At 46.6% G+C, this 27,713-nt stretch overlaps 2 protein-coding genes across 6 annotated transcripts in view; one reads left to right on the top strand and one right to left on the bottom strand.

The window, feature by feature from the left end:
* Positions 1–223: 223 nt before the first annotated feature.
* On the bottom strand, positions 224–18,846 carry DISC1 (DISC1 scaffold protein). Of its 3 annotated transcripts, none has more exons than XM_061549954.1 (12): positions 18,740–18,846; positions 12,268–13,445; positions 8,978–9,047; positions 8,083–8,221; positions 7,304–7,367; positions 6,290–6,516; positions 6,131–6,185; positions 5,718–5,820; positions 5,362–5,577; positions 4,056–4,116; positions 2,709–2,970; positions 224–1,855 (listed from the first exon to the last, which is right to left on the bottom strand). In XM_061549954.1, the coding sequence occupies exons 2-12, from the start codon at positions 13,381–13,383 to the stop codon at positions 1,646–1,648; spliced, it is 2,523 nt and encodes an 840-aa protein (XP_061405938.1). In that variant the 5' UTR covers positions 13,384–13,445; positions 18,740–18,846; the 3' UTR covers positions 224–1,645. The 3 variants fall into 3 exon arrangements, with proteins under 3 accessions (XP_061405938.1, XP_061405937.1, XP_061405939.1); XM_061549953.1 differs by lacking the exon at positions 18,740–18,846 and adding an exon at positions 17,999–18,154; XM_061549955.1 differs by lacking the exon at positions 18,740–18,846 and adding an exon at positions 14,128–14,149.
* A 4,781-nt stretch (positions 18,847–23,627) lies between these two features.
* The window catches only part of LOC133341391 (regulator of G-protein signaling 7-like), a 144,451-nt gene continuing 140,365 nt past the window's right edge, over positions 23,628–27,713 (top strand). For all 3 annotated transcript variants that reach the window (XM_061549957.1, XM_061549958.1, XM_061549956.1), the window contains exon 1: positions 23,628–24,500. The gene's annotated coding sequence lies outside the window, so the exon portion shown is untranslated. The remainder of the gene's footprint in view (positions 24,501–27,713) is intronic.

Below are 27,713 nucleotides of genomic sequence, written 5' to 3'. Positions count from 1 at the left end.
CGTGCTCTTCACTTCCTGTCCCCATCTATGATCAGACTCAAGACCTTTCACTTCTCCTCTGCCTATGACTAACGGTCTCTGTTTTCTTAACAAAATAAGCTTCATAATCAACGTTTTTGGATTTAGATCGCGTTATTTATAAATGTGTCGTAACCCTCCACCACCCGACAATCGGCCCATAGCCTGCACAAATAGGCAAGTACCCTTTTTGATAAAAGTATAAAAAAAAAAACAAGGACACTTCAGGTGATATCATTGAGATTACAGCATGGTATACCAAGCTCCAGTTTTTGAAACACATAAATGTCCGCCTTTCCGTGTTTGCCAATTTTTTCTCTGTTAATATGTTGCCAACATGTTTCTATCTGTGTGTGCAGATGATTTTGTGTAAACATTGGCACTGGAAGACAAAGGCGGCCGAGCGGTGTGCTACCACACAGAGAAAACTGGTAAACGTGGAAATGTGTTAGGTTTTGCGTCGGGAGGGAGTTCTGGTCGGGAGTTGTGGAGTTTCGACAAAAGTCAGGAACCATTTGTGTGTACTGTAAATTATTGGAGACAGTTAAACTGCGCGCACAATGAGATTGGACACACATCTCGATCAGTTTCACAGAGGATGCTTAAACATTCCTCAATGTGTCCACATTGATCTTATCACACTCAGCTCGTAGTCTTAATAAAATAACTATATAGCATAGCTTCATTGCTATGAAGAAGGGCTATTGACATAACATGTTATCCTGTTATGTATTATTTCACTTTTGGAGCAGTATTATTGACGATTCTGTTGAGTTTTTGTTTACTGTGCGGCTGCACCACAGCTGACGAAGTATCATAAATTGTTTATATCTTGATTTGAAGCCTTCGTGACTGCAGGAATCCATACTCTTTGATTATTTCGTGACTTTACCGAACGAATCAAAGAGTATGTTGTTTATATACTATATGGTTCCAAAATCGCTCTGGTTCATGACTGTGTCCATTCAGAATACATTTGGCATAGGCTTAGCCTTCTTGATCAGTTGTATTTGTATGTTGCCGTTCCCAGGATGAACTCGACACTCTGTCCTGCTCACTCCCAATCTGTCCACTCTTCCTGCTCCGCTTCATCCTCTGGCTCCTCCTCCTCCAGGAGACTCAGCATGCTCTGGAGGGTCCCCTTCACCTCTGTTATCTCCTCCTGCAAGCGCTGTGAGGGCACTGTCAAGGAGAATTGCAGTAGCAATCGACAGGATAAAGGTGACCAAGAGACTAGCCATGAGTTTTTGATGACATATCTTTAGATATCATATTTTTGGATTTTTAGGCCCAAATTCGGATTTTCACTCACATTTTTGGGATTCCTATGTACGTATTACATTTTCATAAATGTAATCATGTTAGTAATTATATATATGAAGTATTGATTTTTTATTGTGAGCAAAGGTTCATCAGTAAAAGTTTTAATGGAACCATTTTAATATTTTCATAATCATAATCAGAATCTTTATTTAGAGTGGAGAAATCCAATGAGCTATGAAGCTGGTTTTCACAGATGTTCAGTACGGGCAGGTAAATTATAAAGTTATGTCAAATCCTTAAAGTGACATCATGTAACGACAATTCTCTGTGGGAAAAGCACGGAAAAGACACCATGAAAGTGACGTCACGTTTCATTTCTGTAGTATGTGCATTGAAGCAGCCACGCAAGTAGGATATGAGCCAGCCTCTGATCCCTTGTGTCCAATGCATGCTGCAGTTGCTCCTCCAGGCATAGAAGCCGATTGCTGATGGACTCGCACTGCTCCTGAATGACATCATCGCTTAGCTGCCTTGGGAGGGCATTGGGATGATCGCTGACAACCTCACATGGATTCTGAAAAAAGCAACACAGTAGGTAACTAGAGTACTCGCTGTCATACACATTGCACGATAAGATGACCGAATCCATGCTTTTCAGATAAAATACTATATTTGACATTTTCTCAGGAAAAATGTTGGCAGTAAAAGTTATGCATAATGAGCGATAATAACGTTATATTTTAAGCCATGCAATGAGATGACAAAACACGGCGCGTGATGTGTGGCGTCGCGAGATGAGGTTACGCGTAATGGAGTAATTATGAAGCGAGGCATGCACATGACGTGCGCCATCTCGAGATGAAGTCACATATAATGGTGTGATTAGCAGGGAATGAGGCGGCATGCAAATCCTTTTCGCACCGGTTTTGCATCCAAGTTTTTTGGCACATCTTTGATCAATTTGGCCATTTTTCTTGGGAGTAAGTTTATGATAGCGACACAACTTTGATATTTCGATTTAAAGCTTTCGTGACTGCAGGGATTCATCTTCTTGGTTCTTTCGGTAAAGTCACGTAGAAGGGAAATAATAAAATAATACAAATTTAACATTATCAAATAAATTTTTATTTTATTTTATTATTTCCCTTCTACGTGACTTTACCGAAAGAACCAAGAAGACAACTTTGATACTAAAGTTGAATTCACATTGGATCACATTCACAAGAGTTATCATGCCCCCACCATTCTAGACAGACAGATGGATAGCGCTAACACAATAACACTTTCAAACTAGGGTTGGAAAGCATGAAAAAGGTAAAGATCCATAGTTTAGTCTGATAAACTGCAGGGTGAAAATGGATGATTGCTGTTCACAAGCACCTTTTGATGTCAGCACCTAGGTGAAAAAGAAACACAACCCTGCTCACCACTGGGAGGCCATTTTCTGTGAAGCACAAAGTCTCCTTTGCCATCTCATGGTCGAGCCACACAGACTCAGGCTGGGAGATTTTTTCAGCCGGGACTTCTGTTGCTTCCACTGTCACTTTTGTTCCATCGGCGCCTTCGGCAGTCACGCCACCCTGGCCCAGATCATCTTCCCCGTGGCGATCGATTGCCAGACTCTGCAGGATGACGCTGCAGGCCTGGAGATCAGCCTCCCAGACTCGTGTCACAAATGGGTTCCTGCACCTGGTGCGAGCGTCATGGGTTAGGGTCAGGGGCAGTGGCGTAGGTATTGAGTAACTACTATTTTTATTTTACCAGGTAAGGCCCACTAAGTTATATATCCCTCTTTTTCAGAAGCGACCTGGCTGCAAATTATAACTGAACGAAGTGGCTTACCATGTAAAAATGTACAACAGCCAAACACTCTAAACCCATGTTGATTCTAAATATGGAGGTAAAAACCGGAGGACCCAGAGAAAAATCCACATGATCACGGGGAGAACATGCAAACTCTAAATATACAGGTGTCCGGGTCGGGATGAAACCCACAATCTCCTGTATTGCAGGCGAGGTAGTTAACATCTCGCTACCTTGGTGCAGGCAGTGCAACTGAACCGGGGGCCAAGGCCTGGAGGAACCCAGACACCAGGCTATGAAAACCGGCGCTGCAAGGGCTGAGGGCACCGGCAGTAATGAGTGATGGTGGCAGATTTTTGGGACTTAGGAGGGGTGGCAATGGCATATTCTCCAATCGGGTGGATGTGATTGATAGGTGTGTAAAGAAACCCCCATTGCTGTGCTGTACTGCTATGCTCCCACACCTATGATCCATGCATACTCACCAACATGGTGAAGTATGGCCCAAATACCCCATTGATATATACGGTGCGCAGAGCCCTCATCTGGCAGTGAATTGTCACGTATGTATTAACATAATTTATGACAGAGTTCAGAGATGGCTTTCTATTTTGATAAAATTGAAAATGAAACTGTAGTCTATACGTGTATTTGTGTTCCTGAACTACAATTTTATATGCAGTGAAATAAACTATGACATATAAATTGATGTGATTCAGTCCAGTATATATGTATTGGGTAGGGCAGTGGCGTAGTGGTTAGAATACTACACTATGAACCCAATCAGATGGGTTCGATTCCTTGCCATGGCCAACATCAGTGCTTAGTGATATCTGAACTGATCCCGGGGGCCCTCCTTCAATGACCGGCACTGACCAGCATGGTGACATATAGACAAACAACAAAGGCCAGACAATTATGTCTGTTCATTATAACCAGGTGAGAGAGAGCATGTGATTAGCATCACCTACCTATTCATGAAATCCTGCAGCACTTTAGAATGTGCCATAGCCTGGCCCCTTAGCTTTTGTTCTGTAGAAAAATAAAAGTAAAAATATTAACAAATGATGACATAAAACAAACTTCAAATAGGCTTTGATCATGTCTATTAGCATGTTTGGATACATACGGTGCGAAAGAAGTTCAACATACATACATGTGCATTCAAAAGATTGCCAACGTTTCAATTATAGACATTCAGTAAAAATACATTCCAAAAAGAGTGATAAAGAATATGTAATGACACACAACCTTGATTTACAATTGCTCTTACACCCACCATAACATATTTACTTGAATACATCACCAATGGTGACGTCACTGACATCAACATGATGTTATAGTGGTGCCGTCACCATTGCTGTGATCATAATATCACATTATACACTGATGTCATCTGTGTGGTGTCACACCAACTGATATGGGTAAAAAAAAGACCCATACACGATGTGTGTCACAAAAAAAAACATGATAGGTCATTAAGAAAAGTGGCCTTGGGCAGGACATGCCAGAAGAAAGGATGATGGCTGGTGGTCAAGACTAACCACAGAGGGGCAGCCAAAGGAGGTGACATGACCGATAGGACGTCCACCAAGGAGATACAGCGATGCAATCTCGCTCGTGTGCTGGCGCCAGATATGTTGCTACATCGTAGGAATGTGACAGATGGTAACGGTTTGAAGAGGCCTTCAATCAGCAGTAGGTTTACGATGACTGAAGATGATTATCAAGGAGTGAAACACAGGCAGTCAACATGTATCCAAAGATGATTCAGAATAAACTTCAGCACACCTCTAAATTACTCAACAGGGGTGTATATATATTGTACATGAGAGTACTTACTATTTAGTGTTTATATTCTTAGGTTTTTTCGGTAAAGTCACGTAGGTAAAAAATTATAATTAATTAAAGTAAAATAAAATAAAAATAAAATAAAAATCACGACGTTTCAGAGGCAACACAAGCTTCCGCCTTGAGGTGGATCAAGTAAATGAGAAATTCCAAGAGATACTACCCCGTATATATACTGGTTGAGGGGGGGATGAGCCAGGACAGGCCCCATTTTTTATTTTGTGTTTATGTTTACTCGTCCAGGCATCACTTGCGGTGATTCACGCAATAACCTGAAACATCAGCTTACGTACCGTTGTTATATGGATCGATGTATTGCAAGAACATGAGAGATGGCAACAGATAGGGGGGATGTCTTTATCTAGCAGTTCATGGCTGTTTATGATGATGATGGTGATGCTGGCGATGTCCTGTACTGCGCTGTACCGTGCTGCGCCGTGAGAGTCTCCAGGCCGGCCCGTGCCTCGCGATGCTGCTGCCGAAACCGCTCCAGCTCGTTGTGTGGGGCTCCTCCCGTGGCCCGGGTCCCAGTGGTGCCGCGAGGGCCCTGCAGAGCCTGGAGCCGCCACCTCGCCATGTCCCCTTCCTCTGCCAACCTCCGCCCCTCCTCCACCAGCCGCCTGGCCAATGCAAAGTCCCGCTCTGTGGTGACACAAAATAACAAAATGCAGAGGACGTGAAAGTGAAATATTCTGTAAGTGTATTATTATCATTATGTTTGTTTATGCTTTTCTACTTCGAATAATAATTTCGGTTTTACACGTAGTGCACAAGGTAGGTACCAGCGACGGCTGCTGCTTTGTTTTCCGTGAGTACTCGAAGCTGCGTCTCGGCATCGCTGATTTTCTGTCTGAGAGCGGTGACTTCCAGCTGACATGCGGCAACCTCAAAAGACAAATACATGGAAGAACTAGTTATATTAGACGAGCTGTGGCTCTAGCTAGCACTAAACCACAATTCTTCTTAAGGGCCGTCCAGCCATAATCAAAATATACAAATCAATCCTTTTCTTTTACAAGTTTACTGTACATCTTTGTTAAAAAATGTGCAGTCAATTATTTTTGTTAGGATGAGGTCACTGCCTATTAAGCCTTAAGTCTCTTCAACAAGGAAAACAGGGCTCAATTAAAGTAAAATAAAAAGCGAGACAGTCAAGATATAAACACGCGAACAAATGTTTTGCCTTTAAGTGTACCTTTGTGGATAATTCTTTAACAGACAACGCAGGGGCCTTCTCTTGCTCTCGAAGACTGCAATGAAACGACACGCATAGACGTGAGTTGTTTGAAAAGGACAACCGAGAGAGAAACCTGTATGGGCCTCCATGAACTCGTAAAAAAAAAAAGAGACTCACCGCTCGACTTCTCCCGGGGTGGCTAAGCTGGCGAGCAACCACCTCAGCGAGTCCTCGAGGGTGTCGAGCAAGTCTGGCGTGAGAGGGCTTCCTCGGCCACAGCGATCGTCGGCAGCGGCGACGGCGGCGACGACACCGTTGCGGTCTCTCTCTTCGAGAGCCACACCGACTCGGCGCTCCTCCTCCTCCAGTTCGGACAGGCTTCGTCGAAGCTCCGAGATTCGCTCCTGAATGCGGCAAACGTCGCTGTTAGCGCGTGGACAGCGCCGACGCAATGATATACCTTCGTAATGGCAATTTGAACTCATGGCAGAAAGATAAATTAACAAAAAAATAACAGAGAATTGTGGCTTTCGGACAACTTTGTACCAGTACACGCATTTCAGCGTTATCTAATAAAATAATGTGCAGATAAACCGAGTATTGAGTATAAAAAGGTCCTTGCTGTGGCAGAAGTGACTGAATGCACTGCAATTAAAAACAATGTTGCCATCCATAATACAGTATTTTTTTCGGTTTAGATCGCGTAAAATATAAATGTGTCGTTAAACCCACCACCAAAGCCAATTAGTAAGGTTTGTCACATAAACAGAACATGCCAATTTGTTACTAGTACAGCACACCAGTGTGTTGGAGAACAAAGCCACAACATTTACAATCTGAGTACGACGTTTCGCCAGTAATTACAACTAGCTTCATCAGGCGACAGCCAGATTTGTGGAGAAATCCTGCTGTTTCGTTCCTTAAATAGAGGGGTAGATGTGATGAAAATACTTGTGAGCCCTTTTTGAGCGAATCGGGCAGGGATTAATTATTGCTTTTAAATTACAATGAGTATACATTGCCGGTTGGGTTATTTATATGGTAATCATTGTATATCATGCATGCGCATTATGCAAGCCCATTGTTGCAGTGACAGATGAAAATAGTTTCCAAGCGGTAGGCCTCTTGTGGCCAGTGGCCGATCTGAAATTCAATTCCGTGACCATATCCGCTCCACACGCCATAGGGTACCTGTAACGCTTTCTTTTTCTGCTGAATCTTAAAACATGGGTCCCTCCAAAGTTCCTCTTGACTCCTGTTGGGAATTTCACAAAATGAGCACACATCACAAATCAAATGGCCAAAAATTCTAAAGGAATTAGTCAAACATGCCAACCGGGACTATTGAGAAAATTAGTCTTGAGACTGTGGGGAGATGAGTAATGAATGGGAATTAAAATGTTTGTGCTATGAAACAAAAATGCTATATTTTTCTAATTATGCTTTTTTTACGAGAATTATTTCGGCAATACAGTACTACATGTTCTGGAAATCATTTAATTGGAGCTTTGGAAAACCCATATCTAGAAAACATGGAGAATATTTCTACTGATCGACTTGGAGACTGGTGGCCATTTTAAAACTAAACTATGTTTATGATACCAGGAAAGGCCCGCTGAGCTATATAGCTCTTATTTGAGAAGCGACCTGGCCACAAATGATAACTCAACGAAGTGGATTATCATGTGGACATTGATAGCAGCTAAATACTCTAAACAAACGTTTTTATATGTATAGGGAAAAACCGGAGTACCCAAAGAAATATCTACATGACCATGGGGAGAACATGCAAACTCTACATATACAGGCATGAGGGTCAGGATGGAACCCACGACCGGCACACCAGGCGAGGGGAGTTAACATCTCGGGTGACTGGTGTTGAATTCTGGACTGGAATAGGCACCGAGAACTGGGATTTGGGACTGCAAACCGTACCCTAACCGTACAGGCCCCGCGACGAAGCCACTCACTTGCCGGCAGATACGCAGGATGTGCTGAATACGACGGAACGCAGTGCTGCTGCCAATTCCACATTCCCAGACGGGATTTGGAAACTCAGCAGGGCCAACTGAGCTTGGGTCTCCTCCAGCTGCTTGCTCACCTGCTCCGCTGTGTGGCACAAACGCTCCATACATTATTACCCCATCAATTTACCATACAGCTTATTTTTAAATGTGTTCACTGAAATTGTAGCTCTAATTTAAACATTACTGCTTCAGTTTATTGCTTATTTTATTTAAAATAATACTTCCACAGATGTTTCTATAATCTTGATTTGAAGCTTTCGTGACTGCAGGAATCTATACTCTTTGGTTCTTTGGGTAAAGTCACGTAGTTAGAAAATAAAATAAATCACGACGTTTTGATCGCAACACAAGCGGTCGTCCTCAGTCGTGATTTATTTTATTTTATACCTACGTGACTTTATCGAAAGAACTAAAGAGTATGTTTCTATAATGCTTAACATTTCAAATATGTGATATTCATTTCACTTCTTATCACATTCACAGTGTTGCTTTTGTGATCCAAGTTAAGAAGAATCGCGCATACGCATGGGTTATATAACTGTTTTCAGAGTGGAAGTCAATGGGCAGCTGTAGTTGTTCTGCTCTGGCTTGTGTCTCCAAGATTCCAGCAAATCCTCAAAGTATTTGTCCACCTTTACACTGGGTAAGTCCGAACATAGCAACGCAACTTATACTACAGTTTGGTTCATATTGAATCATCTTTACGAGCGTTATTGTGACCCCCTCTCTAATTCAGGACTTCAGGACTGAGCTAATGCATAAATGCATTCAACCTTAGCTAGGAAATAAATAAAAACATGAACTGGAAATGTGGGAAGTGGTGAGCATCACAGGTTACCTGCTTCAAAGTCGTCCTGTCCAGCAGCCACCATCTGCTGTCGTTTGAGTTCACTCACGCGCATGATCAGCTGGGACGAATGAAACAAACGTCTCTTGATTAAGACGTGAACGAATACGTACAATGCCGACAACATTGCATGGGCACCACGGACAACGGGCCTGCCTCACAGCAACTCGGATGAAATGAAGCGTGGGCGCCAGAGGTCGCGAACGGGTTTTGATTCCTTACCCGTACCCGTACCCGGCCGCACCAGGGTCGCAAACGGGTACCCGTACCCGGTCGGGTACGGGTAGGGTACGGGTATCGGGTACCTGATTGCGACCTCTGGGATGAAGCCATGTTGCAGGCGCGGGTGGGTTGATTCTAGGAACTTGAATTGTGAGAAGAGACAAGACGTTGGGAAATGAGTGACAGTTACTCACCAATGACTCATGGTCTACCCGTACCCGTACCCGGCCGCACCAGGGTCGCAAACAGGTACCCGTACCCGGCCGGGTACCCTGTTGCGACCTCTGGTAGGCGCAGAAAAAGCAACGTCTTATCCGCAAAAGTGCATTTGATGAATTTTGGCATCGGCAGAGGGCATTGTACAACTGTGCAAGATGTTCACGTTTGTGCGATATATCTTGATAATTATATCGCGTCAATAACAAGCAAGACCCGCACCAGCCATCGGCGCTATAGATCTGAGAGAGAAAGTGAGCCGCTCATTTCAGTTCCTGAAGAAGCGCATGGAGCGAATCATTAGGACACAATGCCAAACAATACCCGGTACAAAGCCGAAAACACATCGGAAAGCCAGAGTACATTGTCCACAGCAAAGGGTGGGGAAGCCGTAAATGATACTTATCCATCACTGCAAGCATCTTAGTCACGCTGCTCGAGTACTAGAGAGGAATATTGTCAACGGGTTAACACTGAGTTTTTAATTAGCACACTCGGTAACTTTTGTCACTACAAGGGATCGAAGCCTGTGTTAATGTGTGGCCCGCCAAAGGTATTTGAAAGTCCTATTCGGACCTCAGTAAGGAAAATGTTCTCTAATCTTGGTGTATAGTGTTATACATGATGCTAAGTGCATGTGTAAGGTTAAAAAAGTGCTTGAGTTTAGGCAAGTGCGCTCTGCCATGTGCCTTACAAACTGCATTTTATTCTTTGCCATACACAACACCAGTGGTAATTGACTTCTCTACCTAGCCTTGGCCTTCCCAAGGTCAGCTCAGCCTAAACAATGTTGCACCTTTAGCTGTGTGTCTACATCAACACTCAGGAGGCTAAGGAAACTGTAACGCAGGCCGCAGCGCTGCGTTAAGTGCCGTTCATATTCCGTGACAGTAAAGTTAGAAATGCACTTGCCCCGACAGTTTGTATGACTGAATCGGAAATCTCTGTTCCTTTTAGTGCGTTTGATGTTACAGCCAGACTTTTATGTCGCATAAGCGACTTTTTGGGAACTGAGGTATAGGCAAACATGTGAATAGGACAGATATGGGAATATCTATTTTTAAAAAATGGCAGTTACACCATGCATCAACACTGCACTGGGTGTGGGCAGTTCATTGGTCAGAGCAGATATGTGATTACTGGATATGCGATGTTGCACATGTATATTGATTTCAAAACAACGTGATATCTTAAGAATCCAGTATGATCTAGTGCTCCCAGTACAAACCAGGTTAATTTAATTCAGCCCCCAAGAAGCATATAATGAAAAAATGATAAACAGTCGTAATCTATCACGCATGATTGCACATTACACGTTTGAAATCGCCAGTTTAAAATTACTGCCATCTCAAAACACATCAACCCCTTTGTCTAAACTGTTACATGCCCCAGCGCACTCATCATAGGCCATCGGGTACCCAAAGACAACACGCTGCATAATTTATCACCATCGACGAATTTTGGGCGAGCGCCTTCAACTGTGCAGGCGTTGTGCGCTATAAGTAGCGCCGCTTAAGTAACGCCATCGATTGCGGTTGCACTAACCGTCCTTCTGTCATGGAATAGGATTTCCTTTTTGTAAGCGATGCACGCTATAATCACGCAACTCGTGAAGCTTTTGGGCCTGCGTTGGGGCGAGTCTGCCAATGCCCCCTAATTGCCCACCTCCCCCCCTCTGGTGTCTATTACGTCCAACGGTCGTGGGACAGCATCTGCCCGGTGTTTTATCGCAGCGTTCGTTCGCGTGTGGCTGCAAAAATGATAAACCTCCCCCGCTCTAACCTAAAGCGAGTTCTTTAATGATAAGCAATTTGTACGGTAAAACTAAATATTCGTAAAAGAGAGTTTAACTGAAATGTACTACCCATTGACAATCCGCTAATGTGAGGTGCGCTTCTGCGGACGTCTGTAACGCTCTTCCTTCCAATATTAGGAAGTCACTTGAGATATGCAATTTAAATGTAGACTGAAAAGGAATTTCTTCAGAACAGCTTCTTTGTGCGAAGACGTCCTTCCCCGCACCTCCGATCAGCACAGTTGGCTAAGTACGGTGCGAAAGAAGCTCAACATATATACACTGCTGGATTAAGGCCTCCCCATGTCATGTCAATCATGGGGGTTGTTGGGACCATAACTGACCGTGCTGGTCAGTGCAGGGGGGCACAGGGCCGGTTTAGTTATTGCTCGCCGCTGAGGCTAGCCTCGGCTGCGAATAGAACAACAGCAGCTTGCACATCAACAGAGATAAGAGGAATTTCCTATGGATGTATTATTTTCATATCTGGCCAGGTACCACTGTGGGAGAGCGGCAGCTTCTCACAATCATACTATTACAAAGTTTAAATCCTGATTGGGGGATCCACTCAGAACTGTGACCCGTGCAGGGTTCATCAAATTTGTACGGTACCATTTTGTGGGAAGTCAACTGTGCCTGCAATATGGAGATAATAGCTCACACTACCGCTGACTCCACACTGGACATGAGCACCGACTAACGTTTTTGGAATGGGGAGACTCTGTGTCCACGTGTAGGGTGTGTGCACATGCACATGGACGGCCCGCTTGTCCAACTACAGCTGGATGAGGGCCTCCTCATTCTGTGCGGGTTGTGGGGGTTGTGGAGGTGATGGACGTTGGATCATGGCAAAGTACAGTACAACAATGGATATTGCTGCACTGCACTCTGCTGATGACGCAGCCCCGTAGGATCCTATAGCACCTGTTGTAAGTATGGTAGTCAGATCTTACTAGATTAGGTGCACTGCGGGTGATATCATCACTTATAAGGTACATACATTTGTAAAAAGTGTGTATGCTCAGGGTAATGGGTGCTGTTGTTGCACCTGTAGGCGACTGCTATTAGTCTCTGCACACTGCTGCAGGACGTGCTTGTGGGTTTCCAAGAGAAGTTCCCAGCGTGATGCCGGCTCAAACGACGATGGTGACGACGACGATGGAGACGACGGCGATGACGATGGCGCGGTGAGGGAGCCGGCGTCCGAGGAACCCGCCGAGCCGAGCCCCGTGTCCGTGTCTCGCCGTCCACATGGCGCGCCGTCCGGCTCGCTCTCGGACGCGCCGCCATCAGACAAAACGCTGGAGACGTCACACGAGGACGCGGACGAGACGCTCTGGCTGCGGTACGGCGTGCTGCGGCAAGACGGCTCCGATCCGCCTGTGCATCGCCCCTCCGTGCGACGTGGTGGCCGTTCGCCTGCCATGGGGCCACAAATGGCACCCTTCCCCGCGATCAGATCACCTCTGCCAGTTGCAGGCTGCGGCACCCTCAACGATTCTCTGATGAAACTAAAGCTGGACACGAAAGTATCGTCCGGTTCTGATGGATCAGCCGTCGCCTGACCCACCACGGCATCAACCGACAATTTTTTTGTAGGGCCAGAACGTTGCACCTGCGAGCACTGGGTTGCAGCACCGATTGCTTTGGTGAGAACGACTGAAGGCAGTTTTGTTTTGGAGTTTGCCAATAAGCTCCTGCTCGTTTCACCAGCTCTCGCGTTGGCCCAGGGAAAATGCACGCTGCTTTTGTTATTGTTGTTGTCGTCGTTGCGACGGCTCTCTCCCGGATTCGTGCCAAGTTGGGCCGTCACGCGACCATTGGAAGTCCACACGTACGGCTCACGGTTGCGCTGGCGGCTGAGGGCGTTCGCGACGGGCCCCCGAAACGGGTTCGACACTTCGGAACGGCGCCCGTGCGAGCCGGCGCAGGGGGAACGGCAGCCGCAGCGCGGTGCCGGGGGAGGCGAAGACGAAGGGGACAACGAAGACCACGACGACAGCGAAGAGGACGTGGAGGTGCAGGAGACGGACCGGATGAATTTGTCGCGTCGAGCGTGGTTCGTGAAAGACGCCTCTTTGGACGCTGGGGAAGGTTTCGGCGGAGGTGCTGCGCCCGATCCGCACTCCAACAGCGGCTCCATCGCCGAACCTCTGCGGTGCATCTCGGAGCAGGAAGCGACCTCCGCCCAGCGCTCAGGAAACCCGGTGTTTTCTGCGCACCTCCCTGCGACAACGACATGTATGTTTTCACGAGGCATGTACAAATTCCTCACCCCCAAGTGATTTGATCAATCCTCGCGATCGTCATTAGATCTAAGAGTTAACACGTAGGCTTTCACCGTAGCTTTTGCTACGGTGAAATGGTCAGCACACTGGACTGAGGTCGCCGGTTCAATCTCCTGGTGCCGCAGGTGAAACAATGGTGCAGGTTTCTTAAATTCCCCTCCCTCTCCCCCTGCCTGCGTCCATCCAAAAGTATAAATGAGTTGACCACAATTCGTTGATTGGTAGGTGGTATGTGCTGGGGTAAACTGTGGATAACTCCGACCTCCCGCCATGTAAATTTTTCGAGAGTGGGACAGGAACCCTTTACAGGGGCTCTCTGAACACTCCCTTTCGTGGAAGCCCTGGGATGGGTGCCGCGGTGGCGAGATGTTAACTCCCTCGCTTGGTATGCAAGGAGGTCGTGGGTTTAATCCCGAACCTGACGCCTGCATATTTGGAGTTTGCATGTTTTCTCCCTGGTTGCATGGATTTTTCTCCGGGTCCTCTGTTTTTTCCTTCCACATTTAGAAACACGTGTTCAGAGTATTTGGAGCTATCTAGCTAAGTGGGGCTTACCTGGTCAACTAAATGAAAATAATAGTTAAAAGGATGAGCAACACATTGCATTGCTTTACATTTACCGCTTTAATTTTACTTTGTACTTGAACAACCCACACTCCTCGCTAGTCCCCGTTTGTTTAGTGACCCATTGCCATGAGCAGTGTTACTTGCCCTGAACGTGTGTGATTGTATAAAATTAATGCGGTGCCCTTGCTTGTGCACTAAATATCAGTTCATATCACACTGCAGAACCAATTTTTTTTTAAAGGCGAGTATGAATGTAATGCAAAACATGTTTTTATTGCCTGATTTTGACCATCTCGTGATTGTTTTCTCTCTCCTTTGTAACAATAGTAAATTAACTCAAATACAATTTGCATAGTTGTAAAGAACTAATTATGACATGCCCCATTCAATGCGTGTAAAGTCAAGGCAACAATCGATATTAATCGATGATATGCATCGCTACATGCTGAGCTCTGACTGCTTAATGGCTCTCAGTTGCACGTCTCTGGTCACATTACTGAACACGAGGACAAGGCAGTTAACGTGACTCATTAATAATTCATTTAATAATAATTTCTAAATGCATGGAAGTTATCCTATTAGGTCATTCTGACACGTGATAACGCACACCTCTTAATGGAGCATTTCTGAGTCAAGGGATGGTGGGTGATGGATATTTGTGTCCTCTCAAACTCGCTGGATTCCACATCATGGCAGTACAGCAAGTGGCAATGCGAACTTAACCCTATGGTCTGTTGAGTGATGTAACCTCACATATTTGGGTTTTCTCCGGGGTCTCTGGTTCCTCTCGTATGAAGAGCACTCCAAAGAAATAATTTGGTAAAACATCCCAATGCAACACCTTTAGAGAAATACATCTTGAGACTCCGTGCCTCTCTGAGATGAACAGCATCATTATTGTCATTAATAAACAAGCGAAACAAGTAGCGGGATGAATGTTTAAGTGATTTACCCCCACACTGCATTTCCTGCTTCAACTGAACGATCACTTCCCACACAACACGCACGTCTGCCCGCATATTTTCAGTAACAAGGCATTGTTTGTTAATGACGACAGTGGGGTTTAAGTATTTTCAACGGCGCGAGCATTAAGTACTGTATTTATCGACGGTGCTGTGTCATTTCGGTTGAATGGGCTGGCAGAGGAAGCTAATAATGCAGGGCAAGAGAGAAAGCACTGTTGAAAAGCTGTGCCCTGAAGTCGTGGGGCATTCAGCGCCCAGTGTCAGCTGCCTAATGTATTATTCAGGCTCCGATTACAAACGGCGCGTAAAACCCCATTGTAGTGCACTTTAACCTACCCACCCAATAGTACAGTGGAAGCTGGATATAAGCACATGTTATATAAAACACAGTTCTGATATAAGCACACAATGATATAATCACAGCTGGACTTGCTCCCAATTGACTGGATTTAACACACAACGCGAATATGGTACGTACGTATACAATTATCAGACAAACATAACATGCACGTATAATGTGCAATGAACACGTTGATATATTGTTTAAACAATGCACGTAAGTTGAACTCCTCTCGCACCGTACATAGACAACCGTGCTAATCGGAGGTTCGGTGGAAGGGCAACAAACACTCGAATTGACGGTGTATACGATGCAGCCATGAACAATCCACTGCTAGATGAAAGCCTCCCTCCCCAAGCTACCACCACACCTCCCAAGATCCCGTGATGCAATAATACGTAGGAGGAATACACACGTACACACACATACACTGGAGCATAACATACACATGGGCAAGAAAGACAAAGATCCCACACCCGCGTCTAGCCTCTTAACAGACTCTTGGTACAAGTACTATTGTTAGCGGGCACTTATGAACGTGAATTGGGGGCCAACACCACGGCCGGCCGACCGCCTTTGTCTCCCCAGTGGCGATGTTTTAACACACCGCACCAGCTACTAATTTGTGGCTGAGTCGACTTAGGGGGGGGGCAGGACCGGTACACATGATCGTCACTTGTGTCGGGCCGTGAGCGGGAATCGAACTCTTGGCCGCCGGGTTCGCAGCGCTAACTGCTGCGCCACCGCTCCCCCCACACACTGATAACAAAGACAAAGCTCCCCCACCACAGCCCCGTTATAGCCACAACAGCATTGTTGGGGCAAGTGCTGTTGGCGAGCACCGCTCCCCCCTCGCCCAGTGACACGCACGCATCGCGATGTCAGCCGCGCGTGCGAACCGTTAGACACGCCGTGAGCCACCCGTGAAGACGCAACGTCCAAACTCCATCCACCCCCAACTAATCCACCCCCATCTCCATCCACCCCCATCCACCTCATCTCCATCCACCCCATCCCATCCACCCCCATCCACCTCCAACTAATCCACCCCCATCTCATCCACCCCCATCTCATTCATCCCCATCTCATCCACCCCCATCTCCATCCACCCACATCTCCATCCACCCCCATCCACCTCATCTCCATCCACCCCATCCCATCCACCCCCATCCCCATCCACCTCCAACTAATCCACCCCCATCTCACCCACCCCCACCTCCATCCACCCCCATCTCATTCATCCCCATCTCCATCCACCTCCAACTCCATCCACCCCCATCTCCATCCACCCCCATCTCCATCCACCCCCATCTCATCCACCCCCATCTCATCCACCCCCATCTCCATCCACCCCCATCTCATCCACCCCCATCTCATCCACCCCCATCTCCATCCACCCCCATCTCCATCCACCCCCATCTCCATCCACCTCCATCCACCCCCATCTCATCCACCACATCTCATCCACCCCATCTCATCCACCCCCATCTCATCCACCCCCATCTCATCCACCCCCATCTCCATCCACCCCCATCTCATCCACCCCCATCTCCATCCACCCCCATCTCATCCACCCCCATCTCCATCCACCCCCATCTCATCCACCCCCATCTCCATCCACCCCCATCTCATCCACCCCCATCTCATCCACCCCCATCTCCATCCACCCCCATCTCATCCACCCCCATCTCCATCCACCCCCATCTCATCCACCCCCATCTCCATCCACCCCCATCTCATCCACCCCCATCTCCATCCACCCCCATCTCATCCACCCCCATCTCCATCCACCCCCATCTCATCCACCCCCATCTCATCCACCCCCATCTCATCCACCCCCATCTCCATCCACCCCCATCTCATCCACCCCCATCTCATCCACCCAATCTCCATCCACCCCCATCTCATCCACCACATCTCCATCCACCCCCATCTCATCCACCCCCATCTCATCCACCCCCATCTCCATCCCCCCCCATCTCCATCCTCCCCCATCTCCATCCACCTCCATCCACCCCCATCTCATCCACCACATCTCATCCACCCCCATCTCCATCCACCCCCATCTCATCCACCCCCATCTCATCCACCCCCATCTCCATCCACCCCCATCTCATCCACCCCCATCTCCATCCACCCCCATCTCATCCACCCCCATCTCCATCCACCCCCATCTCATCCACCCCCATCTCCATCCACCCCCATCTCATCCACCCCCATCTCATCCACCCCCATCTCCATCCACCCCCATCTCATCCACCCCCATCTCCATCCACCCCCATCTCATCCACCCCCATCTCCATCCACCCCCATCTCATCCACCCCCATCTCCATCCACCCCCATCTCATCCACCCCCATCTCCATCCACCCCCATCTCATCCACCCCCATCTCATCCACCCCCATCTCATCCACCCCCATCTCCATCCACCCCCATCTCATCCACCCCCATCTCATCCACCCAATCTCCATCCACCCCCATCTCATCCACCACATCTCCATCCACCCCCATCTCATCCACCACATCTCCATCCACCCCCATCTCGCCACCACCACAACAACCACAACAGCAACAGAAGCAGCAGCACCCCCACGGCAAAGCATCGGCCACCCAACTCACCTTCCCCGCTACGTGGCCTCGCGTGTGCTGCCAGGCTTGACTAAACAACAAAAAACGAACTTCCAACAGTTAGCAGCCGGAGATTGCCAAGTTGTTCCGTCGTTTTCCCCTCGCTCCAGGCTAACGAACAAAGGAATGACTGCGTCCTTCAAAACTCCATCATCATCGTCCGCAGCAGCGGCTGCCGGTCACTCAAAGGGAGGGAGGCTTTCTGAGACTTAAAACTTCGAACCGTTGGTGGGTTGGTGGTTGTGACGCATTCTGACACTCCTATTCACTTCAGTTGTGACCCCCATCCCCTCCTCCTCCACCCACCCCCCCAAGGATGTGATGTCATTTGCCCTCAAGTGCCAGGGGCTTACAATAGATTGGGGGTTCTTCTCTCTCTCTTTCGCTTTTTTCCCACGAATCGCTTGCAGCGTTCCCCCCACCTCCCCCCCCCCACACACAATAACCTATGAAGGCCGGCACTGTGGCACACGAGGGGGCTGGGTGGCCAACACCACGCCCGGCCGCCTTTGTCTCCCCAGTGGCGATGTTTACGCACCAGCGCACACACACACACAAACGCCGAGGCTAACAAATGGAGACGACTACGCAAAGATCCCTCGTACTAGTAGCTTTTAACAAGAGTGTTGGGGAAAGTGCTGTTCTCGAACACTTATTAAGTCCGGAATGGCACACGGGGGTGTGTGGGCATCCAACACCACGCCCGGCCGCCTTCGTCTCTCCATTGCTGACCTGTGCACACAGCGCCAGGAAGGAGCTCGCTTAAGGCTGAGTCGACCTAGGGGGTGGAGGCCCAGGACCGGTTCAGATGATCGTCACCGGTGTTGGCCCTGAGCGAGAATCGATCTCGGGGGGTCGCCGGGTTCGTAGCGCAGCGTGCGAACCGTTACGCGCGTGCACAAAAAACAAAGATCCCCTGTATAGCCTCAACCGACTGTTGGGGCAAGTGCTGTTAGCGAGCACCTATGAAGGCCGGCACTGTGGCACACGAGAGGGTCGGGTGGCCAACACCACGCCCGGCCGCCTTTGTCTCCCCCAGTGGCGATGTTTTTACACACCGCACCAGGTACTCATTTGAGGCTGAGTCGACCTAGGGGAGGCCCAGGACCGGTTCAGATGATCGTCACCGGTGTTGGTCCCTGAGCGGGAATCGAACTCGGGATCGCCGGGTTCGGAGCGCAGCGCGCGAACCGTTCCACGCGTGCACACACGCACGCGCATGGCAAGTGAATAATGAATAAATTCCATGTGGTGCGGAAACACACGTGTTTACACGCCAACGCGTGAACAACGTGGCAATGTGTGCTGCGGTGAGATAACATGTCAAGCTTTGCTGGGGGTGGGGGGGGGGGATGAAGATTTGGGGGGCTCATACACACTGATTAGTTATCATTATCATTCTTTTATTTTTGTTCATTACAAATCCATCCTAGTTATTATAATTCAGTAGAAGCAGCAGAAGCTTCACTTTTAACATATCGCCATCGCCCTCCCCATAATCCATTAATCAATGCTAAATTAATCAGCAAAATCGTCAGAAGCAAAAATTGATGATTGTCCATCGGGAGTACTGTACGGTTCTTGTAAACTGTTGTCATCGTTATCATCATCCATTTTACAAATATGTATTCATTGTCATCATCATTATCAGCAGCAGGAGTAAGCGTTGCTTGGGCTTAGCGGTAGCTCGTTCGCCCCTTGTTGCAGATGGTCACGGTTTTAGCCCAGCGACCGCCCTGGTTAATACTGCGGGTACAGAAACCATAGTAATTCAGTAATTACTCCACGTCGCCTGCTTCACAGTGGGTATTGAAGATAGCCGGCGTCAGGTTCAGAATTTGCAAAAATTCGAAAATGACTCAGTTGAATGATCATCGCCCAATACTGGCAGGTCACACTTGCAAATGAGGCCGCTTACAAATTATACTTTAAAGTTCATAATAAAGGTTTTAAGGTTAGATCGCATAAGTATAAATGTGTCGTAAGCCTCCACCACCCGACACAGCCAATTAGTAAGGGATTTGTCACCTAAACAAAACGCCAATAATTTACTACTTCAGCCCACCGGTGTGTTTGAGAGTAAATCCACAACATTTGCAATTTGAATACGACGTTTCGATGGTAATTTCATCCAGCATCATTTTCCAGAAGAGTGAAGCCATCCATCTGCATCCGGTCTTAAATAGAGCAGCAGGACTACGTCGTTGCTGAACCTATCAGCTGCAGAAATCAGAGGCGGGTGTGTTATTGTAATAAAATAATTGATTAGTAATGCATAATATAGGTTTTTGGGTTAGATCGCGTAAATATATAAATGTGTTGTTAAAACCCGCCACCAGCCGACACAGCCACATTGTGCAAGAGCGTAGAAGCGTGGTCATCACATCTCCGCCTCTATATAAGGAACATAACAGCAAGACTTCTCCACAAATCTGGCTGTCGCCTGATGAAGCTAGTTGTAATTACTGGTGAAACGTTGTACTCAGTTTGTAAATGTTGAGGCTTGGCTCTCCAACACACCGGTGTGCTGTACTAGTGACGAATTGGCCACGTTCTGTTTACGTGACAACCCTTACGAGTTGGCTGTCGAGTGGTGGCGGGTTTAACGACACAATATTTATATATTCACGCGATTTAACCCAAACACCTCTTATGGATGATTTTGGTTGCGAAAGCCTACGTGTTAAGCTAGCCTCTAACGTGTTATCATAATTGCAATTCGCCCATTGTTTATTGTGTTGGCTACATGCAATTGCGGTACAAAGAAAGACACTCATGGGAGGTTGTTTGTCCATGCTTCTCCACGCTGGTCAGCGTGAACATAGATCGCAGCATCGTGCTATGGATTTTGCACTACCCTCTGCTGTCCCAACACGTGGTTCCTTAAGCCTGTTATTTTTTATTATTATTTTCTTTGAACCTATCTACGTGATTTTACCGAAAGATCCAAGAATATGAATTCCTTAAGCCTGTGACTATCCAAGCGACGTATCCAGGCTCACAACTGCTTGACTTCGGGTGCATGCCGGGTTAAATTAAGTACGTAAACATTATATTGTGGTTAATAGTTTTTTTTTGTGACAAGACACTGATTTTGGAATGTAATGCTTTCGCACATTTTTGCAGCCCCACGTTATGTACACAGCGGTCTCTAAGAGCAGCTATTTTTGTATCTACCCATAGATGTCGCTCTTGGAGCAGACGTGACCGCATTGAATGAATGATAATATAATTATTGAAACCGGTGTGCTTCATTGCGAGGCACGCGGGCCACTGGCGGCCCCTGGTGGCCTTTGGCGCGGCCTCTGACGTGCGGCCCCCGACAATTGACAACACGTGGGAACAGGGCACATCCATTTAGCACGTGCGCATGGAGGGGGGAGGCGGGGTTAACCCAAATGCGTACGCTTGCGTTTGGGGGGGGGGGGCTCTACTGACATTGTACGTACGCATAGGAAACGGGGGGGAGGGTGAAGCCTCGATAATAATTCGTCTACATTGGCCATCAAATGAGCCACAGTTCAGTTGCTCCAGCTGTCAAACAACAAGTACTGCCGGGAGAAGTGGGACTGTGGGAGAGGTGTCACTCGTGTGCCACCGTGCCCCTGACTGCAGCTATCACGCAGCTCAGCAAAATAAGTGGCCAAGGTACACAACTTAATTATTTAATGCAGCCGGCGGTGGACTATCTGTTTGCTTAAACACGTTAATATTATTCATCCTTTATCGTGTCTGCGTGGATGAAATATCGGCCGTTCTATAGGATTCGGGGGGGGAGGGTGCGTCAGGCGTACGTACGCAGGTTGGGGGGGTAAAAAGTACGCGTGCGTACAGGGAGGGGGGGAGGGGTCAACTTTTGACAGATTTTTGCGTACCTACTCAATGGATGGCCCCACATCACACCTTCACCATCGTGCTGTGCTGTCAGACCCCATTGGTTTCAAATGTGTGGCGGCCCTCACACCGATGATGTCTTATGGGCGAAAGTAGTCCCCTTTGAGTAGTTAGTGAACAACACTGATTTAAAGGCATGCACGTAATTAATGACCGTCTTCTCCATAGCATAAAACGAAAAGTTGGGAGGTGCGTTTTATGATCCTGTAGGTGTGTGTGTGTGAGATTTTATTTTACTTTATTAACACCGGGCACGATTTTGGGGTGCATCTTACTTTATCTGGAGCATCTTATAACTGTGAGAAGACTTAATTTGGATTTCGCCAAGTATTCCGATGCAGGAACCTCCTCAAAATGGGTCTTGAGATTCAGTGAGGCCTTCCCGGGAAAATAATGAGGATCATCATAATAAAGGGGTCTACGTTGTAGGTAGCAGGGGGCAATACAGCAAAATAATTAGTAGTACAAATACGGTAGTTCTATCTAGATTTTAAGTTTTCGTGACTGCAGGGATCCATATTCTTTGGTTCTTTCGGTAAAGTCACGTAGGTATAAAATGAATGACATCACGGCGTTTCGATTGCAACACAAGCAATCATCAGGTGGCAAACCCACAGCAAGAAAAATGTGTTTGCTGAAGTGGGAGAGAGATGCCGTGGTTGATTGCTTGTTTTGCAATCGAAACGCCGTGATTTAATTTATTTTATTTTATACCTACGTGACTTTACGGAAAGAACCAAAGGGTACTTTAGTTCTAGGCATTAATCCACTGTTGAACGAGAGTCTCCCAAAAGCGTGGAGGGAGGTCTGCGCATGGAAGATTCGTTCATGACAATGCGTTGTCTGTCACATTTCATCTGAAAGCATTTAGTTGTTTTCTGTGGCAGTGCCTGGAGAAGAGAGAGCACTTTCAAATAGATCATCATCATCAGCCATGATCGATCTACTGCTGAATGAAGGCCTCCCAAAGCCTTCGCCATATCTCATGGTCTTGCGACAATGCGATGTGTCAAGTTATGTGGCACGTGCAAGCACGAATTAGATTTCATCGCTCCATCTCCACGGGGGATGTACTTTGTCAAGACATTCCTTCGTTGGGCTGCAACTCCGACGTTCGTCTCGACAACTGGCCACCATCCCTGAAAGAGACGGTGTCCCGCCAAAGCGACTCAAGGGACGGTCAACATGATGTCCAGATTGGGACGCCTGCTGGCTGCGCTAACTGCGTACGATCGCGACGGCATGCAGGTCGATGTAGAGTGCGATATTCACGACCCCATCTCTGAGTGATCCACCAACACCACCTCCAAGTAACAGGCGTGCATCTCCACCACAGCTGATATGGCTTATTCCTAATTTCTATTGCACTCATTTCTAAAGGTTGGACATGCAAGGTTACGTTAAAAAAACAATGAAAACTAAAGGGTTAATTGGGGCTTGATTTCCAGAGATCAGCCCCTGGACAGTTCCAGCTGAAATTGTAAATACTGCACGAGACAATCAAAATCAGAATATTTATACTGGATGAATCCCAGGAGCTACCCAGCTCTTTTCCCACAAATGTCGAGTAAAATCAAGTCCCCGGGTCTCAGTTCCCCACGTTAGCATCCCTTCTTCACATTGCGTCTCTCCCTCCCATGCCTGCCCTCCCCTTCCCCTCCTTCTCCCCACCGCCCCCTCCGCCACCTCCCCGCACGCTGCCGCTTCAGTCGTCACAAGGACCTGGCGTGCACTTGTGAACGCCTCTGTTGGTGCAATCACGGCCGGAGACCTCTTTAACTCTCCCCGAGCAATGATGTGCACGCACTCTCCTCGCCACCGACCACTCGGCAACGATGCACCACCGCGTCCATAGGATGGTGGCACAGACGACAGTGAGCGCGTAACGCGCCCCGCTGGGATAATATATACAAGGAAGCCGACTTATAGAGGCAGTTGTTTAGACAGTAATATTATCAGCAGAAACAGGAGCAATAATAATAGCGCAGTCGCCAACAGCTGCCACCGGCACTAGCAGCAAGCTGAGAGCGTATTGAACATTAACATCAGCAGCGGTATCAACAGAAACACCAACATCTTCAGTAGCGGCGGCAGCAGCAGCAGCAGGAGCATCAGTAGCAGCAGGAGCATCAGTAGCAGCAGTATTAGCAAGGGCAAAAACATCAGTGGCAGCAGCATAAGTAATAGCATCAACAGTAGCACCACCATAATCATTATTAGCAGCACCAGCAGCAGTATCTTAAACATCATCAGCAGTAGCAGCTGCGTCAGTAACAGCATCATCATCATAATAAACAGCAATAACACCAACAACAAAAGCAACGGCAAGCAGCAGCGTTCAACAGCGTAACACTTCGGTGAACAGTGGATAAGGCTCAGTATGCATCAAACACACATCGGCAACTGAAAGGATGCGTCGTGTCGTATGGATTCCTTTCCTATGCCGTTCCTGCAGCTGACCTTCACCCGGAGCGACTCGGAAGCATCACGAATATAGACCGGACGGATTTAATTATAAAATACAATCCTCCGTGCAAAACTTCCAGTGTACGCAAGAGCCGGCGTACGGAGCAGGGGTGCCGATCATCAGCCACAGCAGGTGAGAGTGCCAATAATTTATCTGTTTTATTTTGCTTGCACAGCTCTTTGTTAATCCACCGCTGGATGGAATTCCCCCACGCGCCGCTTCAAATCTCGGGAATTGTTTGATCATACTTCACCACGTTGGTCGTCAGCGTGGCTTGGTGAAATGGGAGGGGACGGTCCCCGCTTATTGGTACGGCTAGGAATCGAACTCAGGTCGCCGAGTTCATAGCGCGGTGCACCCCTGTTCCACGATATAATAGGATAATTTCAGTTCTGTGGCAGTGCTTCGTTGTTGATGAGGTAGGGACATCTGATGTATGCAGAGGCACAGCCCTGCAATTGCCGGCACAAGCTACTGCCTGCGGAAGGGCTTATAGTAAATGTGATGACGCTTTGAGTGGCAGATTTGTGCCAGAAAGACGGCTCGTATTTAATTAAAAAAATTTTTACTTGACACTCGAGAAGATTTCGCCTACTCTTTCACGCTAGCGAGAGGTTACCCACATTTTACCTCTCCATGCGTGATCTTCCAAGCAACTAACCGATGAACATCGCTGAGAGGAGAAAGGCGGAGGGATTTAAGAAACATGCGCCAAGGTTTCAAATGTCACGCCGAGAAATCAAACCTCTGGATCGCAAGTATAGTGCACCACAACAACATGCATTGGTGTGTGTTTGTGTGTGTGTTTTATTAGATACTTATAGTGCACTGTGTAAAACCGACCTTGCTTAAAACGGAATTTTTCAACAAATCTAATTCGGCTAAAGTGGTATTTCATTCTGTTTTCACGATCAACCTTAATCATATTACTCTCAATTTTTCTAAAATTAGGACCCTATATCAAAACGGTAATATGTGTATATACACGGTGATTCATGCATATATGCCCCATTGAAAAACCAGAAATGATAGAGAAAATCTTTATTTCACAGCATCTCTACATGTCTCCCACCAACCTGAACACACACCTACATATCTTAGTGCTCTCCTCTCTAAGATGTGGAGTCGTAGATTTCATATATTTCAATCAGCTCTTCAGAAAAATGAATGCCGTATGGCTGATGGGATGTGTGCAAAATACTTTTATATTTTTTGTGGTCAGATAAGTGGAGGCATTTTGTCTGCTTAGAGGGTACTGTAGTAGTAAGAGGATCATAAATCAATGATGTATCTATAAATGGATCCCCCCTTTAAAAAAAAATCGATAATTGGAAACAGATTAAACTCTGTTGTGAACCTAGGGTGGGAAAATGCAACGAATCAGATTAAAGCACATTCCCCAGCTCACGATAACGTGCATACTGTGTATGTATATTGAACTTCTTTCGCACTGTACGTAAACAACCGTGATAATCGCGTGAGTCAGGAATCCTGGCCCGCAATTCGTGTACCGTACAGTGATGTCGTGTGTTAAAGGTTACCCTTTTGGACGCGCTACCGTCAGAAAAGGAATAAATAACGATTCGTTCAAGTCAGAATATTTCAAAATCTGAATATTTATTTATACTGGAGGAATCAGATGAGCTACATGGCTCTTTTTCACAGATGTCGAGTCGGATCGTCGTGGGATTCGAGTACGGGATAGTGAATATTTCCACCTCTAACAGTCGATCATTTTAGTAAGAGGTGCTCTAAGGTTTAACATGGACAGGACATGGCATAGTCTGGCTCCCTCCATCGGAATGTGGAGTGCTACCACCAATACACAGCGCTTGTTTGAGCCACGGATACATTTTGAAATGATGGCTTTGAATTATAAAGCGTGATTCTAAATTTCAGAGTGTTCACAACTTTCTTGAATTACAGGATGCAAATATAAATAAACTGCAAGAAATAATTTCTGCAATACCCTAATTGATGTTTGAAAACATTTCCATCAAGAAATCGCATCCCGAGTCACTCAATAATTAGCAAAACGTCACCCGGCTGAAATCGTGATTTCTATCCACAGGCAACGGTCATGTAACTTATTTCAAAATAAAATGATAATCTAAATAATTTACAACCCTGTGTCAATCCACTGCTTGATGATGATGGCCTCCTCATGTCGTGCCTGTCATGGGGGATGTTTGACCATATATCACGCTGTTCAGGGGCGGATTGGTGAAGAATCTGGGGAGTGGGGCGGGGAGGTCACTGATGGTAGCAGTGGCCAGGAATCGAACTCAGGACGCCGGTTTAAGTTTTTATTTCAAATTGAATATCACCCCCTACTCAAGCGGATATTCGAACATTGAGTCGAACTGATTAGAATCATTAACAGGTAGGACCTATTGGATGGCAATGGAGTGGTCACTACATGATTGGGCCCAGTTAAAAAGAGAATTGACTCAAAGTGTGTAGTTTTTTCTTTCCCGAACTGCATTTGCATTGTTTGACTATATAACGACGTTGACAATATGAAAGTTATGCCAATGACTTTGGGATGCCTTCATCCAGTAGTGGATATATCTTGGCTGCTGATGATGAAGGCGGCTGTTATTGTAAAATGTATTTTTTTGTTTTTATCTGTGATTGCACACAACTGCAAAGGGCAGGCCCTCCACTTGCTCACTCATTTGTGGTGGGGGGGGGGACCCCATAATTGGAGTAACCTTCTAATGTGATGTGTTTTTTTAAAGAGTACATAATTTATGGAATGCTTTTTAAAAGTGAATGACATAACCAGTTGGACACCTTTATGAATCATTCAGTTTGTATTATTGCACGTGTCTGATATGATTTGGAAGTCAACGGGCCAAGGTTATGCTACAAAATAGACGGGCGATTTTGATTTTCTGTTGGGGGCAACCTAAGATGACGATGTGCAGAGAGGCAAAGACAATCTACACAGTGGCCCCAAAGCCAGGACACACAGAATTATTATATTTATTTAAACAAATCAGAGTTATTTAATTGAATTGAACAAATGTCCAATTCATGCGTGCAAATTAATTGAGGACTTTTTTTGTTTAAAATTACAGGTGGAATCTCTGAACATTCATCAATTATGTTTTGTCAATCTTATTTCAATTTATAAATGTCATTTTAAATGGATGAATATTTCTATTTATTAACAATCATAACACAAAATATTAAGTTCAACACAATCCTGGTACCTGATCGTGGTATTGTACAACAAAGGAATTCCTTCCAACCGCACAATGTGGCAAACCTAGCTTCAACATCCATGTCCCCGCCATCACCAACACTTACAAACCAGCACGTTGAAGTATGGTCAAATAA

Source organism: Lethenteron reissneri, chromosome 11 (genome assembly GCF_015708825.2).
Source record: "Lethenteron reissneri isolate LAM-NWPU_2019-01 chromosome 11, ASM1570882v1, whole genome shotgun sequence".
Classification (NCBI taxonomy): Eukaryota; Metazoa; Chordata; class Hyperoartia; order Petromyzontiformes; family Petromyzontidae; genus Lethenteron; species Lethenteron reissneri.
This window is presented reverse-complemented; position numbering and strand designations above follow the sequence as displayed.